The 17,483-nt window shown below is 37.5% G+C and overlaps 2 protein-coding genes across 2 annotated transcripts in view; both read right to left on the bottom strand.

Moving 5' to 3' along the window:
* The window catches only part of ets1 (v-ets avian erythroblastosis virus E26 oncogene homolog 1), a 109,588-nt gene extending 102,111 nt beyond the window's left edge, over nucleotides 1-7,477 (bottom strand). The window contains exons 1-2 of the mRNA XM_022679742.2: nucleotides 7,368-7,477; nucleotides 555-650 (exon numbers count right to left, since the gene is read on the bottom strand). Coding sequence (XP_022535463.2) covers nucleotides 555-623 — 69 coding nt within the window. The 5' untranslated portion in view covers nucleotides 624-650; nucleotides 7,368-7,477. The remainder of the gene's footprint in view (nucleotides 1-554; nucleotides 651-7,367) is intronic.
* Nucleotides 1-17,483, bottom strand: part of LOC103026716 (ATP-sensitive inward rectifier potassium channel 1) — a 342,879-nt gene that overhangs the window by 80,157 nt on the left and 245,239 nt on the right. The window lies entirely within an intron of this gene.

Raw genomic sequence — 17,483 nt, 5'->3', positions numbered from 1 at the left:
TTGAGCTGTAGAGTAATGAAACTGTGTTATCTGGAATCATGAAGCTCTATCCAGTACTTTTTTTATTCTTTTTTATTTTTTATGTTGGGGAGGTGGGGTGGGGTGATGATCCTTCAACATTCTGAACATGTATAATGCTTTTGTGGCTGAATTCATACAAATCCTTACAGCAATAATCCAAAATCTAGTAGAAGGTCTAGTAATAAACTCTTTGTAATACCCTTGATTAAAAATAAATAAATAAATGAGCAAGTGTCCCAATACTTTTGCCCACATATTGTATAGTATTTGTATCCTATTGTATCCTATAGCAAGTCTCCCACAGCTTGTAATGTAATTGCTGAAGTGTGCAGACTAATGGAATTTTAAAGTGTACCATGTTATAATAGAACTGTAACCCGAGTTCAGATGTCCAGCCTGTTAGGAGGTGTGTGGTGTGTGTGTGTGTGTGTGTGTGTGTGTGGTGTTAACACACTGCCACATGTGTGAGTCTGGTCTGGACAGCTCTGTTATAAAGGTAATTTATGGCTAAAGTGTTTGTGGTATTGTCTTACCATCGCACCCAGACGGTCAGTCGGGTGATGGGGCTGGTAGGACGAAACCTGATGCATGTAGTAGCTCATGGCAGGCTGCAGGACAGCGCTGGAGACCTGGGGTCATGAAAGGGCAAACAAGACATAAATGATGATGAGAACCTGAGAAATAAAACAAATAAAGTAAAAAATGTATAAAGCTCTGATTTTGCTATTTATAGGTACATGCTTCACTAAAATGAAAATTCCAAATACAAATATTGTCATTTAGAGCATTTATTTGCAGAAAATGAGAAATGATTGAAATAACAAAAAAGATGCAGAGCTTTCAGACCTCAAATAATGCAAAGAAAACTAGTTCATATTCATAAAGTTTTAAGAGTTCAGAAATCAATATTTGGTGGAATAACCCTGGTTTTTAATCACAGTTTTCATGCATCCTGGCATGTTCTCCTGCTTTTGGATAACAAAAATTCAAGCAGTTCAGTTTGGTTTGATGGCTTGTGATCATCCATCTTCCTCTTGATTATATTCCAGAGGTTTTCAGCTTGGTCAAATTAAAGAAACTCATTATTTTAAGGTTTTTTTTTAGCAAGCTGTACATTTAAAGATAAATACATAAATAAATAAATACATAAACAAATAAACAAATAATGCTCATCTGAGTTTGTACTCATTTTTATATTAGGAAAATAAGACAGAGAGAGTTTCTTACTAACGTTACAATTAGTTTATTATTAGTTTATTTTTTCTTTATTTTAAATGAATTAGTTTTATACTGTATGACATTCTTCACATAAACATTTAAACATTTTATAAACATGCTCTTAGATTTGAAAGTAAAACATATAAAAAAAAACTCAAAAAAAGTAAATAAGCTGCTAAAATCTTTTTTTAAACATTGTGTAAAAATTAGAACCTCTTCTTTACATGAAACTCCAGACTGGGAGGCATTTGTCTGAGTCCTAACTGGGATTTCAACTTATGACCTCCTCAAACTTGATAAGTAGCAGTTAGACTGTAGGGCCACCCTGGAGTTGTGGAATTACATAGTTTAAGAGCTTAATAGTGGCAGAACTATCAGATTGTCTATTTGTTAAGACACAGGCTTAGAACAGGAGATCATCCCCCAGTTGAGTTCTAACCCATACATAGGAAAAAAACATTAAACAGACTGAGGGAAGGAGCATTTAATACATTTTAAGCTGCAGTTGCTCAAAACTCATATACAGCTCTGCAAAAAATTAAGAGACCACTTTAATTTCTGAATCAGTTTCTCTGATTTTGCTATTTATAGGTATGTGTTTGAATAAAATGAACATTGTTGTTTTATTTTATAAACATTTCTCTCAAATTCCAAATAAAAATATTGTCATTTAGAGCATTTATTTGCAAAGATACAGAGCTTTCAGACCTCACATAGTGCAAAGAAAAAGAGTTCAGAAATCAATATTTGTTGGAAAAAACCCTGGTTTTTAATCACAGTTTTCATGCATCTTGGGATGTTCTCCTCCACCAGTCTTACACACTGCTTTTGGATCACTTTTTTCCACATCTTGTGCAAAAATACAAACAGTTCAGTTTGGTTTGATGGCTTGTGATAATCCATCTTTCTATTGATTATATTTCAGAGTTGTTTTTAATTTAGTAAAATCAAGATAAAACATAAGTGGTTTCTTATTTTTTTTCCAGAGCTGTAGATCTATTGTCGACCATTTTAAACTAAACTAAGCGAACTCAAAAACATTCAGTAATCAGTTGTTTTTACCATTTTATGACTTTTTAAACACGATTTAAAAATGACAGCATTCTCTGAAGCAGACACTTGCTCTTCCCCTTCCCCCTGTGATGGAGGTGGCTGGGCTGGCTGAGTTCTTCCCCCATCTTCATCCATCAGCCGCTGTTTATCTGAGACGCTGGGCTAACCTGCATTAGTAATCACCTGCCAGTCAAACCCAGGGCAGCTACAGACTGACCCAGATCTGTGAGGAGGAGGAGGAGGAGGTGGGTGGGGTCTGATGTTCAGTGATAAAGCAGTAAGATAGGAGAACCTGTTGCAATTCTCACCTCACTCTTACATAACGGACTAGAGCAGGGCGGTCCAGTGCATCAGATAAGCATATTTGGCAACACTGTATCAACATACAGTATTTCACAAATGCACACAGTATCAGAGTGTTTATTAATGCTATAATATGTTATGTTTCAAGTGTTCTGGTCTGCACAAGATTAAACACCTTTAATTCTATTTTGCAATGGGCAATCTAGTGCTGGGATATTTTGGCCTAAAAATGGTTGATTTATATTGATATGGTGCAATACTGTAACCAAGGAAATACATTGCAATTGTTGTTTAAATTAAATTTAGAAAAAAAATCTATTTGACATAATCAAATTTATAAATTCTGAATCAAAGCATTAACTTTTTAACCAATCAGAACAGTGGGATCTAACGACGAATGCCGGATTTGTACACAAAACACTGGAAGCACTTCTGGCACCAATCTTTACATAAAACACATACTGTGTTTTTTTTTTTTAATCGATACAGTATCGCAAAGCAAAAAAACGCAATATGTTACAAACACCATATTTTCTTACACCCCTACGCAAAATCTTCTTACAGTATCGCAATATATCACCTTTCTTACAGTATCGCAATATATCACCTTTATTACAGTATCACAATATACCACCCTTCTTACTGTACCACAATTTATCACCTTTCTAACTTTATCACAATATATCACCCTTCTTACATTTTTACTATCCCCTTGCTTACAGTATTGCAACATATCACCTTGCTTACAGTGTCACAATATATCACCCTTTCTAAAGTATCGCAATATATCTCCCTTTCTAACTTTATCACAAAATATCACTTTTCTTAAATTTTCACTATCACCTTGCTTACAGTATCACTATATATCACCCTTTCAACAGTATCGTAATATATCACCCTTTCTAACTTTATCACAAAATATCACTTTTCTTAAATTTTCACTATCACCTTGCTTACAGTATCGCAATATATCACCCTTTCAACAGTATCGCAATATATCACCCTTTCTAACTTTATCACAAAATATCACTTTTCTTAAATTTTTACTATCACCTTGCTTTCAGTATCACAATATATCACCCTTTCCACAGTATCACAATATATCACCCTTTCCACAGTATCACAATATATCACCCTTTCAACAGTATCATAATATATCACCCTTTCCACAGTATCAAAATATATGACATTAATTACAGTATCGCAATATACAGCCTTTTTACAGCATCACATTATATCACCTTTCTTACAGTATTGTAATATATGACATGTATTACAGTATCACAACATATTCCCTTACAAACAGTATCACAATATATCACCTTGCTTACAGTATCACAATATATCACCTTTCTTATAGTATCACAATATATCACCTTTTTACAGTGTCACAATATATCACCTTTTCTACAGTATCATAATATATGACATTTATCACAGTAACGCAATATATGATTTTTGTTTTAGTATTACAACATATTGCTTTTCTTACAGTATCACAATACATCGCCTTGCTTACAGAATCATGATATATAACCTTTCTTACAGTTTCACAACATATCACCATTCTTACAGTATCACAATATGTCACCCTTTCTACAGTATCACAATATATCACCCTTTCTACAGTATCACAATATATTATCATTCTTACAGCGTCACAATATATCACCCTTTCTACAGTATCACAATATATCACCTTTTCTACAGTAACACAATATACCTCCTTTTCTACAGTTTCACAACATATTGCTTTTCTTACAGTATAATAATATATTGCATTTCTTACAGTATCACAAAATATTGCATTTCTTACAATATACAGTATCACAATATTTAACATTTATTCCAGTATCACAATATACCTCCTTTTTACAGTATCATAATATAATACCTTACCTAAGTATCACAACATATTGCCTTCCTTACAGTATCTTCTAAAAATCAATACAGTATTCTATTCTAATTCTAATTCTAATAGGATACAATATATTTATATTCTTACACCCCTACCCAATATTAACACTATACCAATACACTATACAGTATTACAATATATTGTATCGCAAACACTGTATCATGATACGCATCATATCGTCAAGTTCTTGCCAACACACACAACCTACATCCATCCCTCCATTGCTTCATCTCTCCATCCCTCCATCCTCCTCCTTCTGCTACTGCCGTCTCTTTATCAGTGTTTACTGGCGGGGGCATTAGCAGAGGGGGCGGGGCCCAGCTGTGGGGGATTCTGTTTGCAGAGGGAGTTTGGGATGCACACACACCCTGACAGGCAGACTGGCGGCTGAGGAATCACCTCACAGTGTGTGAGTGTGTGTGTGTTAGCACATATTGAAGTGTTTAAGCAGTGTGATGGTGGTGGTGCTGTTTTCAGACATGGGTTGAGGTGAGGGTTAAATCCGGGTCTTTCAGGGGTCACTCCAGCGCTCAGTCATACAGCTTACAATGAAGCTCAGAACCTGTCTGATATCCAACAAACCCAACCACATGCACTCTCACACACCAAGGGGGTTAACTGGGTTCCTTAAAGCATGTCCACTGAGGAACCATTAACCCATACTGGTCCTGAAGACTGGAATGTAGGTCAATGCCTCCATTACTCACCTTCCAAGATTCATAGTGAGTACAGTCTCATCTATTGGAGCTACCACATCACTTATCATAGATATTAAATAATTTATAGAAAACACTGAATCATTTGAATATGTATAGAATCATTTATATAGTACATACTGATTCATACTCATTCATTGTGGTTAGTATGGATGCAATGCTTCACCAATAAGAGTCCTTGGGTAAGACTCCTAACACTACATTAGCCCACCTCTGTAATATAAATTACCTTGTAATTCACTCTGGATACATGTAATGTAAGTGTCAATGTAATGTAGGGTAAATGTAATTTATTGTAGGTACCATATAGTTTATTCTGACTATATCATTTGTAGTAGATACAGAATCATACATAGCAGACAATGAATCATCTATTGTAAACATCACATAGTTTATTATAGCTGTTTCCTTTATCACTATTAAATTATTTCCAGTATATACTGAATCATATATTGAAGGTATAGCATAATTTGATGCGGATATAGAATCATTTTTAGAAGATACTGAATCATTTGTAGGTAGATTCATCAGTTTTTAGTACTTTGTACTATCTGTATTTGCAGTCATCTCTTTTAGATACACCAATTTAATAAAGATAATGAATCATTTGTAGTAGACACACTGCATTGTTTGTTGTTGTTACTGAATCATTAGTTGTATATATAAAATTGTTTTGAATAAGAAATTGCCGAAACAATATTAATCATTTATTGAAGATACTGAATCTATTATTGATGCCAAGTCATTTAAAACAAATGCTGCAAAAATTACAATAGATAGCATACCATCTATAAACCATTTTATAAATATATAATCATTTATTACCAAAAAAACACAATAAAAAGCATAGACTTCAATAAGTTAAAGAACCTTTTTCTCCCAAAGAACCATCTACAATTTTTTTTTTCTCAGATCAATGTAAATAATGGAGTACAGTATTGTGTGTATATATTTAGAATATCAAATATGAGCCCAGGCATGGAGCTGGAATATATTTTCCACAAGTGTGATTATTACAACCTATATTCAACTGATATTACACAATATCTTTTTCAGGTGCAATGTAAGGTTGTTTAAGGATACTCTATCAATGCATGGCAGGTAATGGACCAATCAAAACAAAGAAAGTGCACTTTGTTAATTGCACAACATCAGAGTGAAATAACAGCAGTTTTAAAGGCTGATGATTCAGTTTTGTTCCTCAAAATGAACCAAAATATTAGCAGAACTCATAACTCTGCACATACTAAATCATTTATAATAGACTGTAAATCATGAATAAATCGTTATTTTTAGGTGACATTGAATAATTTATTGTAGATGCTTAAATAGTGTATGGTATTGGTACTTTAGACACCATATCATGTATTGTAAATGCTGAATCATTTATGTAAATGTGAACAGCATGTTATGGATCAGCTCTACATTAAAAAAAAAAAATTGAACATTGTCATTTTAGTCTATAAACTACGGACAACATTTCTCCCAAATTCAAAATAAAAATACTGACACTTAAAGCACTTATTTGCAAAAAAAAAAAGTGAAATGCCTCAAATAACAGAAAAGATACAGAGCATTCAGACCTCAAATAATGCAAAGAGAACAAGTTCATATTCATCAAGTTTTAAGAGTTCAGAAATCAATATTTGGTGAAATAACTCTGGTTTTTATCACAGTTTTCATGCATCTTGGCATGTTCTCCTCCACCTGTCTTACACACTGCTTTGGGATAACTTTATGCCTTTACTGCTGGTGCAAAAAATCAAGCAGTTCAGTTTGGTTTGATGGCTTGTGATCATCTGTCTTCCTCTTGATTATATTCCAGAGGTTTTCAGTTTGGTAAAATCAAAGAAACTCATAGTTTTAGGTGGTTTCTTAATTTTTCTAGAGCTGTATATGAGGTACAATATTATCAGAACCTTATATTAACTGATTACCTAGTGTGAACTCAGCAGAGCTGGAGAAACAGCTGGAATACAGAATTAAACATAAACTGAACTCTGATCCAAACTCTGCGACTCATCTCGTTCCAAGTCTGAACTTCTGAAGCCTGACTATGAACTCCTGAACTCTGAACTGGACTCTGATAAGCCTGCACTTTACCGGGACTCAGTACCGGCGGAGAAAGCTGGGCTTACCGTGATGACGGGCTGCTGGAGTTCTCGGTATACCTGAGGCTCGCGGGAGCTGCGCGTGTCCGGGATGCAGGATGAAGCGCGAGCTGCAGTTCCTCCCTCAGCTCTTACCGGAGTCCACTAACACCGCGAGCCGCCCGGTGAGGAGTGTGAGGAGTGTCCGCTCCGCGCTCGCTGAGTCCTCCCTCTCACAGGGGAAACGTCACGCGCGCGGGGAAACGGGACAGGTTTACACCTCGCGCGCTCCCACTGTACACCACCAGCTGCGCGCGGAGTTTACACTCAACCGGAAACTCCCCGCAGTTACCCCATAAACAAAGTGTAAAACAGATACATATTACAGAATATATACACAGCTATAGACTATAGCTTATCAAATCAAATGAATGAAAAGAGAGATGGATGGATGGATGGATGGATGGATGGATGGATGGGTGGATGGATGATGGATGGATTTATTGAATAGAACTGATAAGTGGATGGATGGATAATAATGCTAGATATGGATAGATTCACTGAATATAATTAATTAGTAGGTGGATGGATGGATGGATGGATGGATGGATGGATGGATGGATGGATGGATAGATAAATGGATGGATGGATAAATTGATGGATGGAATGGTAATGCTAGATATAGGTAGATTTACTGAATATAATTGATGAATAGGTGAATGGATGGATAGAGTGAACATAAGGAAATAATAATTCTAGATGTACAGACAGGTTTACTGAATAGAACTAATGAGTAGATGGATGGATGGATGGATGGAGGGAATAGTAATGCTAGATATAGATAGATTTACTGAATATAATTGATGAGAAGGTGGGTGGATAGATGGATGGATGGATGAATGGATTGAATAATAATGCAAGATAAAGATCTTAAAGTCAAATCATTCTCATTTTTATTGCTGCTTTGTAATATACCTTACATCTTTTCTTAGTGGATTGTGATGATTGGTCAGGATAGTAAATGATTATAGCATTATATATCATTTCCTTGTAAGACTTATGCTGGAACTTTCATAGCTATTCTGAAAATGAATAAACAAAAATATAAAAATATTCAATTATTGACATATAGCAATGTAAAATTCAACACAATGCCATCTTTTAGAGTTTTGGTGACTTTAGACCCTTAGACTGACCTATAACAGGCAGACCTGACTCAGCCATACCTGTAAGAGCTGAGTAAGAGCTGAGTGAAGCTATATTAGGCTGTGCATTCGGCATCATGAGCTTGTAGAGGAAGCAAGCTGAATGGTCTATTCCGGGTTATTGCGTTAGCGGCAGCTGCCGGGCGCTCCCATTGATTCACAGTGGAAAAGCTTCAGGAAAATGACCATATAAAGAGGAAGAGGAAAAACGGACTTGGCAGCGGGGGTCACAATCAGTGGATTTCCTGCAGGCCGACGCGTCCAGTCCGGCGGGTCGGAGCGCCGCTCTCGCGTGTGTTGCCGGGTCGGGCGGGGAGTGGTGCGGTTGGACGCTCTGTCCGGGATCAGTGTCTCTGACGGTGGTGGGAGGAAGGCCCGGGTTCCGCTGAAGCGAGGGGTCAGCCGCGTTGTTCTGGGTGAGGACGAGTGAGGACAGAGTGAGGTCTTTCCTCTAATGTCCATCCAGAGAGCAGCTGCACTGTTCTGTAGTAATGGCCAGCGATGCCGCGGTCAGCGATATTCATGTCATTCGGGAGGCTGTGTTTGGATGACAAAGATTACAGTATCTGAAAAAGTGTAACGCAGCCAAGTGTGAAATGAAAGCTGGTGTCAGATTTACCCAACAGCTCTGCTCTTATCAGAAGCTCTGATGCCACTTGGATGCTGTAGAGTCTGATTCATTCAAGCAAACACAAAGAGCTGGGATTCAACCCATCCAAGGGCATCAAACCTAGAGGATCTAGGGGAACATGATACTGTAGAGTTTTAAAATTAGATTTAAAACAGTTCAATTTGGTCATTTTAGCTCTTCAGAACCAGTGAATAATGATGAAATGGTACAAACTCCATTTAACCTAAGTGGTCCAAAACTTAGCAGTAAACTGCCAGGGCATTTAAGGTCAACAAATGAAGTAAAAATTTAAAAATGTCACTGGTTAAAACGAGAATTTACAAAGCCTTTGACTGTAGAAAAGCAGCATTGGAACAAACTGTGTTTCTGCACTTTACACAACACAAAACACATTCACACTTTCACCATAATAACTAGTAAAACACACAGAAACATAGAAAACTCTGTAACTATTGTAAATTATAGGTCTAAGTCTAATAAATTACAAATAAATACAGAGGGCAGTGAGTATTGTTCAAAACACTCTTGGAAACTGGAGAAAACTTGGCTCAAAAAATGTCTGGCTGACCCACATGGCAACAATGCCTTTAGTTCAGCTTAACTTTGGACTTAGTTTCCTTTTCAGCAGTGAAGAGAAGAATTGGACGTTTGTTGGCTGAAGTGCAACAATAAAGTCATTGCTAAAAAAACAGCTTGTCTTGGCCATAAAGCACTGCTATTGGACTACTAAACAATAGGGGGGTTCTTTTTTCCCCTTATTTTTCCAAAATCATGGGTATTAAAAAGAGTTTATTCGGCTTTTGTTGGAGTAACTGTCTCTACTGTCCAACAAAGACTTTCTACTTGATTTTTGAGTCATTGAGTGAGGCCACTGCTTCAACCCAATGTATTCCATAGAGCTACATCATTCTGTAGAACACAGTTCCACTGGTTTACACCCTTTTACACATCTGGCATAAGTGAAGGTACATGCATCTAATATGGGCTATAAGAGGCGCTTAGATCTTATACACACTAAAAATACAATGTTTTTAATATAGACAGCAGTTCTATGACAACTCTGTTAACCACTCTGTTATTTAAATGGTTCTTTGATAGTGGGATTTTAACGTCCAACTCTTATATTTTTACAAAACATTGTCAGTAACACTCTAATGCTGGTCAATGTGTAACCTCCCTCACAAGATAACACCTCACAACTTAAACTGGTGGGTATTCCCAAGCTGTGCCCTGGGGTAACCCTTTGTGATCAATTTGCATTTTATGACCCATTACATCTAGAATGTCCTTGTTATGATAAAAGTCAATATATGCAGCATAAATTATCGCTAAATTAAAAATCAAATGTGAATATGACAAGTGGTTCCAAATTTCAGAGTTTTAAACTTTTATTTTAAATTCTAATCACTTTTGTGTAGTTTTCATAATCTTTATATTTGAATAATAGGAGAGCATGCCTCTTTTTACTTGAGAAATGTATAATATATTTAAGGGACCTTAAAGGAGAAATATGGTGTGAAATGAAAACATGATGACTAGTACAAACTTTTGTTGAATAGCCCACCATTCGCCCACCAGAATTCCTCGTTACAGAGCTTTTAAAAATAGTGACTTCTTTGCATGGGCAATGCTATGCCCATATCACTAGCATTATAAGCCTGTTGGGAGCATTGGCTAAAAGTCCATTTCACACCGGATTTCACCTTTAATGCCGTCACGTACCTTTAAAGATAGATTTAAAGTGTTTTTACTTTACTAAAAACGAGATTTACACGGGTACAATGGTTCTTTAACTCACTTCAGATGCTTATATAGTTATATAGTTCTTTGTCTGGTTTAAAGCTTCTTTACCTTGGTGTGAAACCATTGTAAGGTGGTTTTCTGGTTAAACTCTATTTGCTTAATATGTACCATGGTGCAATGTGAAATGTGGTGTTATAAATGGTATATATATATTCTCTGGTGGGCTACCAAGCAATGCAATAACAAAACAAAAACACAGAGAAAAAAAAGCTGCTGACAAATGTAGCTCTGATTAAATGATCTAATTGACTGGTCAAACAGATGACTGATGATGTAGTGTAGAGCTGTCTAGGGATTTCCCAGGGAAACACAAAAATACATACACGATGGCCATTTAGCGTAAAGTCCTGTAATTTGGAAAATATTACTATACCGCCTCAGTCCACATGCTTCTCTCACTTCTAACTTAATGACAGTGTATCTGTTAGCTTGTCCAGAAATGCATGTGTACAACATGTACTTTAGGCCCCTCCACACATATCCAACCCCCAAAAAGTCTTAAGGCTAGACTTGTGACCAAAGACTTGAAACTTGATCATGTCTCACCCCACAAAGTTTTGAGATTAAAAACAAAGACTTAAGACTTAACAAAATCTCATCCCGCAAGTCTTGACATTTTACTTGGACTCATAACCAAAGACCTGAGACTGTATTAAGTCTCACTACAAAGAGTCTTGAGACTTCACCAAGTTTTACCCAACAAAGTCTTGAGAATTGATCAAGTCTCACCCCACAAAGTCTTGAGACTTGACCAGGTCTCACCCCATAAAATCTTGAGCCTTGATCAAGTCTCACCTCACAAAGTCTTGAGACTTGATCAAGTCTCACCCCACAAAAACTTTAGACATGTCCAAGTCTCACCCCACAAAAACTTAAGACTTGACCAAGTTTTAACATAAAAAGTCTTGAGATTTGACTTGGACTCAAAACCAAAGTCTTGAGACTTGATCAAGTTTCACCCCACAAAGTCTTGTGACTTGATCAAGTCTAACCCACAAAGTCTTGAGACTCGACCAAGTCTTTCCCCTCAAAAGTCTTGAGACTTGACCAGGTATCACTCCATAAAGTCTTAAGACTTGATCAAGTCTCACCCCACAAAGTCTTGAGGCTTGAGTTAGACTTGTGACCAAACACTTGAGACTTGATCAAGTCTCACCCCACAAAAATGTAAGGCTTGACCAAGTCTCACCTTTAAAAATGTCTTGAGATTTGACCAAGTCTTACCCCACAAAAATGTAAGACTTGACCAATTCTTACTCCACAAAGTCTTGAGGCTTGAGTTAGACTTGTGAACAAAGAATTGAGACTTGACTTGGACTTTCAAAAAAGGCTCTCTCTGAACATCTCTGCTACATGGCAACACCTTTAGCCACATTTATGGGCACAATATTCAGCTTTTTTATTAACTGAGCTCTCTATCTGTATCCGCATTTCTGGTGCTTCTCCACTCTCCATCGTCTCTGCCAGGCTTTTATCGGTCTCTTGTCCGCAACACCTAGAGTTCTGTGATCCTCCCCCACCGCCGCTCAAATGTTTGTTTGAATTACAAAGTGCACGGTCAAACACTGGCCACGCGGCACCTTGGAAGTAAATCTGGAGGCGCTTTCATGTCTAAGGTGAGAGGCGTGAAGAGATGCCATGTCGACCCGAGCCGTCTCGCTCGGGGATAGGGCCAGGGGGATCTCTCTGAAGCCAGGGGTAAGAAGAGAGGGGCCCCCGGCGGCCCCAGATGGGCAACACGTCGGGGGCAAAAGGGGAGGAAGATGACTTACTGCCACGTGAAGAGAGACAGAGAGAGGCTCGGCCGTGGGGGTGGGATAGGGGGCGTGGCCCAGCGATGAGTCAAAATTGAATAACTGAAGGACAAATGCGATCCAGATCTTCCCTGGATTCCTACAATACTGTTTCAATTAGCGGGCCAGCGGCTTCAAAGGCGAGGGGATGATACACTTCTGCTCCGCATGATCCACATCTCATCACCCCCCCGCCCTCACACCCTTCACCTCCCTTATCACGGTGCCACCTTTTTATCTCTCTTTGTGTCTCAAATACAGACTTTAGGAGCTTCAGAAGGCTTCTTAGGAAAGCCACCCCAGCCTAGGTTCTAGTTTTGGATTAGTAATTATGTTAATAACAGTGTGAGTGAAAATAATGGTGCGCAATCAATAAATGTAATAAAAATATAATCTCTATGACTTTCTGTTCCCATTTGTAAAGCTTAACTCTAATCCCCGTGAACTCCCCCTGTTCTTCTTCTTTTCCCTCTGGATCTTGTCTGAATGAGTTTCTCCAGATTTCTCCAAAATAATACATGAAATATGCTTGAAAATATGCAAGTTTTATGAATATTGCATAAACATTTTGAACCCTAAAAATGTTATGTAGTTTTTAATCCTAATGAGTAAACTATTATGAATTATTATTTGGTAACCAATTGGTTTAGCATTACTTCTGGAGTCCCACAAGGTTCTAGTTTGTGCTTATGAAACTGAAATAAAAAAATAACAGCAATAAACAGTGCCATCCTAAAGTATTCGAACAGTGAGGATAATTTCTCATTTTTTGCTGTAGAATAAAAACATTGAACCATGAAAAATACATATACTATTTCCAGGTATTTAAACCTGCATTGGAACAGATAAAAATAAAATAGATTAAACAAGAACCAAACTTAATATTTAGTTGAAAATCCTTTGCTTACTACTAATAACTGCATCAAGTGATCTGTGATCCCCCTAATATCAATAAACTTTTGCATTGTTCTTTTGTGATGCTTTTTCAGGTTTTCCCTCCAGTTGGTGTTTGTTTTGGGGGGTTACTCCCTTCAGTCTCCTCTTTAGCAGGTAAATGCATGCTCTATAGGGTTTTTAAGCCTGGAGATGGACGAGGTCAAAAAAGAGTCCAGAGGCTTTCTCTGTACTATATGGCAAATTCCATCTTCTGGTAAATCATGTTGTTCCCACTATTGTTTATGACGTCTTCTGTGAACAGTTGTTTTAGGGTTTTTTTTTACAGCACTCACAATGTTTCTGTCACCAACTGCTGTTTTATTCTCTTTGATCTACCTGTTCGACATCTGTTACTTAGTACACCAGTGATTACTTTCTTCTTCAGGACATTTCAAACAGTTTTTCTGGTCATGGTCAATATTTGTGCACTGATTGATCACACCTAGCAAACAAAACACACCTGACAGTCCAATATGTTCTTATACTTCGAATACAAGAGACAAGAGAGAAAATATGAACAGGATAAAACAGAACAAACTAAAAACAACCATAAACTGATGTGAAACACAAGACCAGACAAAGGAAGACTAAAACAAAGCAGCTTTATACACACTAAGACAGACAAGGAACACCTGCACAGAATGAATTATCGCAGGACAGCATTAGGAACCTCTACAACCTTCAACTTTTCTGGGATGTCTGGCCCTACACATGTGTTACACAATGCTTTTGTATGTGTAGCTTAATAAATATGCCCAAGAGTTTCCCATATCAGTCTAGATTTTATGTAAGTTATTGACCGTGGTAACTTTTATTTTTCTTTTGAGTAGAATTGCAATCCCTCACTTACTACTGGGTGCAGCTAGTTATTTGATGATGGTTGTAAATTTGATGTAAAAGTTGTAGCCATCTTGAAAAACATGTTTTTTTTTTTTTGTTTTTTTTTGTTTTATAACAGCGTCACACGGAGCCAGACGTGTAAGCAAGTCTGTTTGGGATTACTCAACAACTCAACATGATATGATGTAAGAGTGTGATAATTTCAGGTGGCAGTTTGCTCAATGCTAACAATGTTGGTGTGGTATTCCATTATTTTTAGCTACATTAGCCTCATAGCCTTAGAGCAAAACTAAAGAAGCAAAACATAGGGTAACACTTTATTTGGATGGTCCATTATAAACTGCATGCCTATTAAATGTAACTGAACTGTAAGGTGAAAGTAAATGATTCTCTCTTGAATGTAACTCTACACCTAACTCTTACAAAACTTATATCTTATCTTATTTTAAGGCCATGTTTAGGGTTAGATGTAAGGTTTAGTTTAAGGTTTGAGTTTCATAAACTGTTTCCAGGAGAGAAATCTGTGTAGATTAACAACCAGTGCTCATTTGACTTTAAAAGAAAGTCTTTTTTATTATAGTTTTGTAGTTAGCTACCCACCCTCCAGTGAGACCTGCTGAATTATAAGTTCCTTATAGTGTCTTCCTTTAAAATGCGCCTTATAATTCAGTGCACCTTATATGTGAAAATAGAGCAAAAAATAAACATTTATTGAAAGTGTACCGTACAATATGGGAAGCCTTATAATGTGAAAAATATGGTAACTCTTACGTTATACTCCTCCTCTCCGTCTCTCTCTCTCTCTCTCTCTCTCTCTCTCTCTCTCTCTCTCTCTCTCTCTCTCTCTCTCTCTCTTTATCTGCTCTCTGTATCTCTGTTCTTTACATTAAACAGATAGCTCTCTCCTCACTTCCAGTCCAGAGCCATCATCACTCATACACTCTGACTGCTTTACTACTGACGTCCATTCCACCACTGTCACGGCACCTTTAGAGCGTGGAAGTGTTAAGATCCGAGTAAAACCATCTTTCTACAATGTGCTCCTCTTCTTGTCTCATTTTTCCTCATCTTAACAGAACTACATATTAAGAACCATGTGCACCATTCAAAGACATACAGTACAAGTAAAAATTTTAACACCAATGTTTGTTTTTGACATTGTAAATGAATACTGAAGTCATCCAGACAATGAAGAAGCACATAAGGAATTGTGTAGTCAACTTCCTAAAAAAAATAAATAATATGAAAGTAAAATACTTTTTAAAGTGCTGTTAACTCGTGGTTTCTGAGGCTGGTAACTCTGATAAACTTATTCTAGGCAGCATAGGTAACTCTTGCCCTTTCTTTCGTGGTGCGCTCCAGATGAGAGCCAGTTTCATCATAACGTTTTTTAATGGTTGTTGCGACTACACTGATTTTTTTTTTTTTTTTGATTGACTGACCTTCATTTAGTTGAGTAGTTCTTGCCCTAATATGGATTAGATCATTACTCAAATAGAGCTATTTACTGTATACCAACTCTATCTCTTCACAACTTTACAAATGATGCTCTCAAACACATTAAGAGACAAGAAATCCAAGTAATTAATACATTTTCTGACAAGTTTAGCACAGATGTTAACTGAAAGCCGTAAAATGAAAATTGTGATATTGATAATGTAATGTTGCGCACTTTAAGATGTGTTTGCAGGACAGATGGGGCAAAATAGCACCTGAAACACTTCATCACTTGCTAGGTTGATTTTAAGTACTGTGAAGAAGAATTAAGCCAATTTAACATCGCACAGTGATGAATGCTTTAAGCCTGAAATGCATGAATTGATGCACATTAGTAAAGTGTCTTAAAGTTTTCTGATTTTTAAACTTTCGCAAGAAGATTAGCCATGAATTTAGGTATCAGACTTGTTTTTTTTTTCTTTTTCTTGCTCTTCATTTCAGTTTAACGTACAGTACATGTATCAGTTCCTACAGATCAGAAGCCATCAGTGCGCATCACAGCTATTTGTGTACTGCACGTCCATCGCAGTGTCCCGATTTAATCTCTCCACATGTGGCTGACGTTCCAGTTGAGTTCTAAACCAGAGCTCCCCTGGCCACCCTCGTTCTCCAGACTGCGAGCAGACTCCACATCCTCCGTCTCACTCTTTTCCTCAGGCGTCCGTTCCAAAGATAGCCCCTGACAGGTGATAATAATGAGCTTTTATTATTCTCCTGATTGCAGCAGGTTTTCATCCTCCGTTCCAAAGGGAAGGGAAGAAGAGAAAGAGGGAACGAGCGAGAGACCTCCTCCCACTCCTCTTCTCTTGCAGGAGATCTCCGCTCCCTTTGATTCGCTGCCCGACTCTTTCCCCAGAAGAAACTGCCCCGCAGATGTTGCTCCAGCGACTACAAAGAACGAGGCCTTTATGAGGCAAGAGGCTATTTCGGGCCCTCTGTGTTTCCAAGCTGTGTGGCTTTGAGAGGTGCGGGCCACTATCCCGCTTTTTCTGCTGAAGCCTCGTTTTTTGATTCCTTGGCGAGGTATTTTTAGATTAAAGACCCCCGTTGTAATGACAAAAGCCAGGGTCTAATGTTTTATGACAGTATCGACTTGTGATCGCCCAGCGCGATTTAGACCCAGAGGGGGGAAAAGAAAAAAGGCTACTTGAACTAATGAAAAACGGCAAGAGTGAGGAAATCCGTTTTCACAGTAACTCAGAGGTTCAAAAAGGGCCAAGCGGTGTCTCCTTTAGCAGCACTAACTTGGAGACTTCTCTAGTTTTACTGAGTTCTTAAGGAAATATTGATGCAGAAAAGTACATTGAGATTTGAGTAACCCACTGCATCGAAACGATAATGTATGTACATTGGTTGGACAGTGAAACTGAAACACCTGGTTTTAGAGCACAATCATTTATTGTGGTGACGGACAGTTCTGGTGGAAACAGGAGAGTTGAGGTGCACATTGAATTCTGAC

Source organism: Astyanax mexicanus, chromosome 9 (assembly GCF_023375975.1).
Source record: "Astyanax mexicanus isolate ESR-SI-001 chromosome 9, AstMex3_surface, whole genome shotgun sequence".
NCBI lineage: Eukaryota > Metazoa > Chordata > Actinopteri > Characiformes > Acestrorhamphidae > Astyanax > Astyanax mexicanus.
Note: the sequence above shows the minus strand (reverse complement) of the source record. Positions and strands in the feature narration are given on the sequence as shown.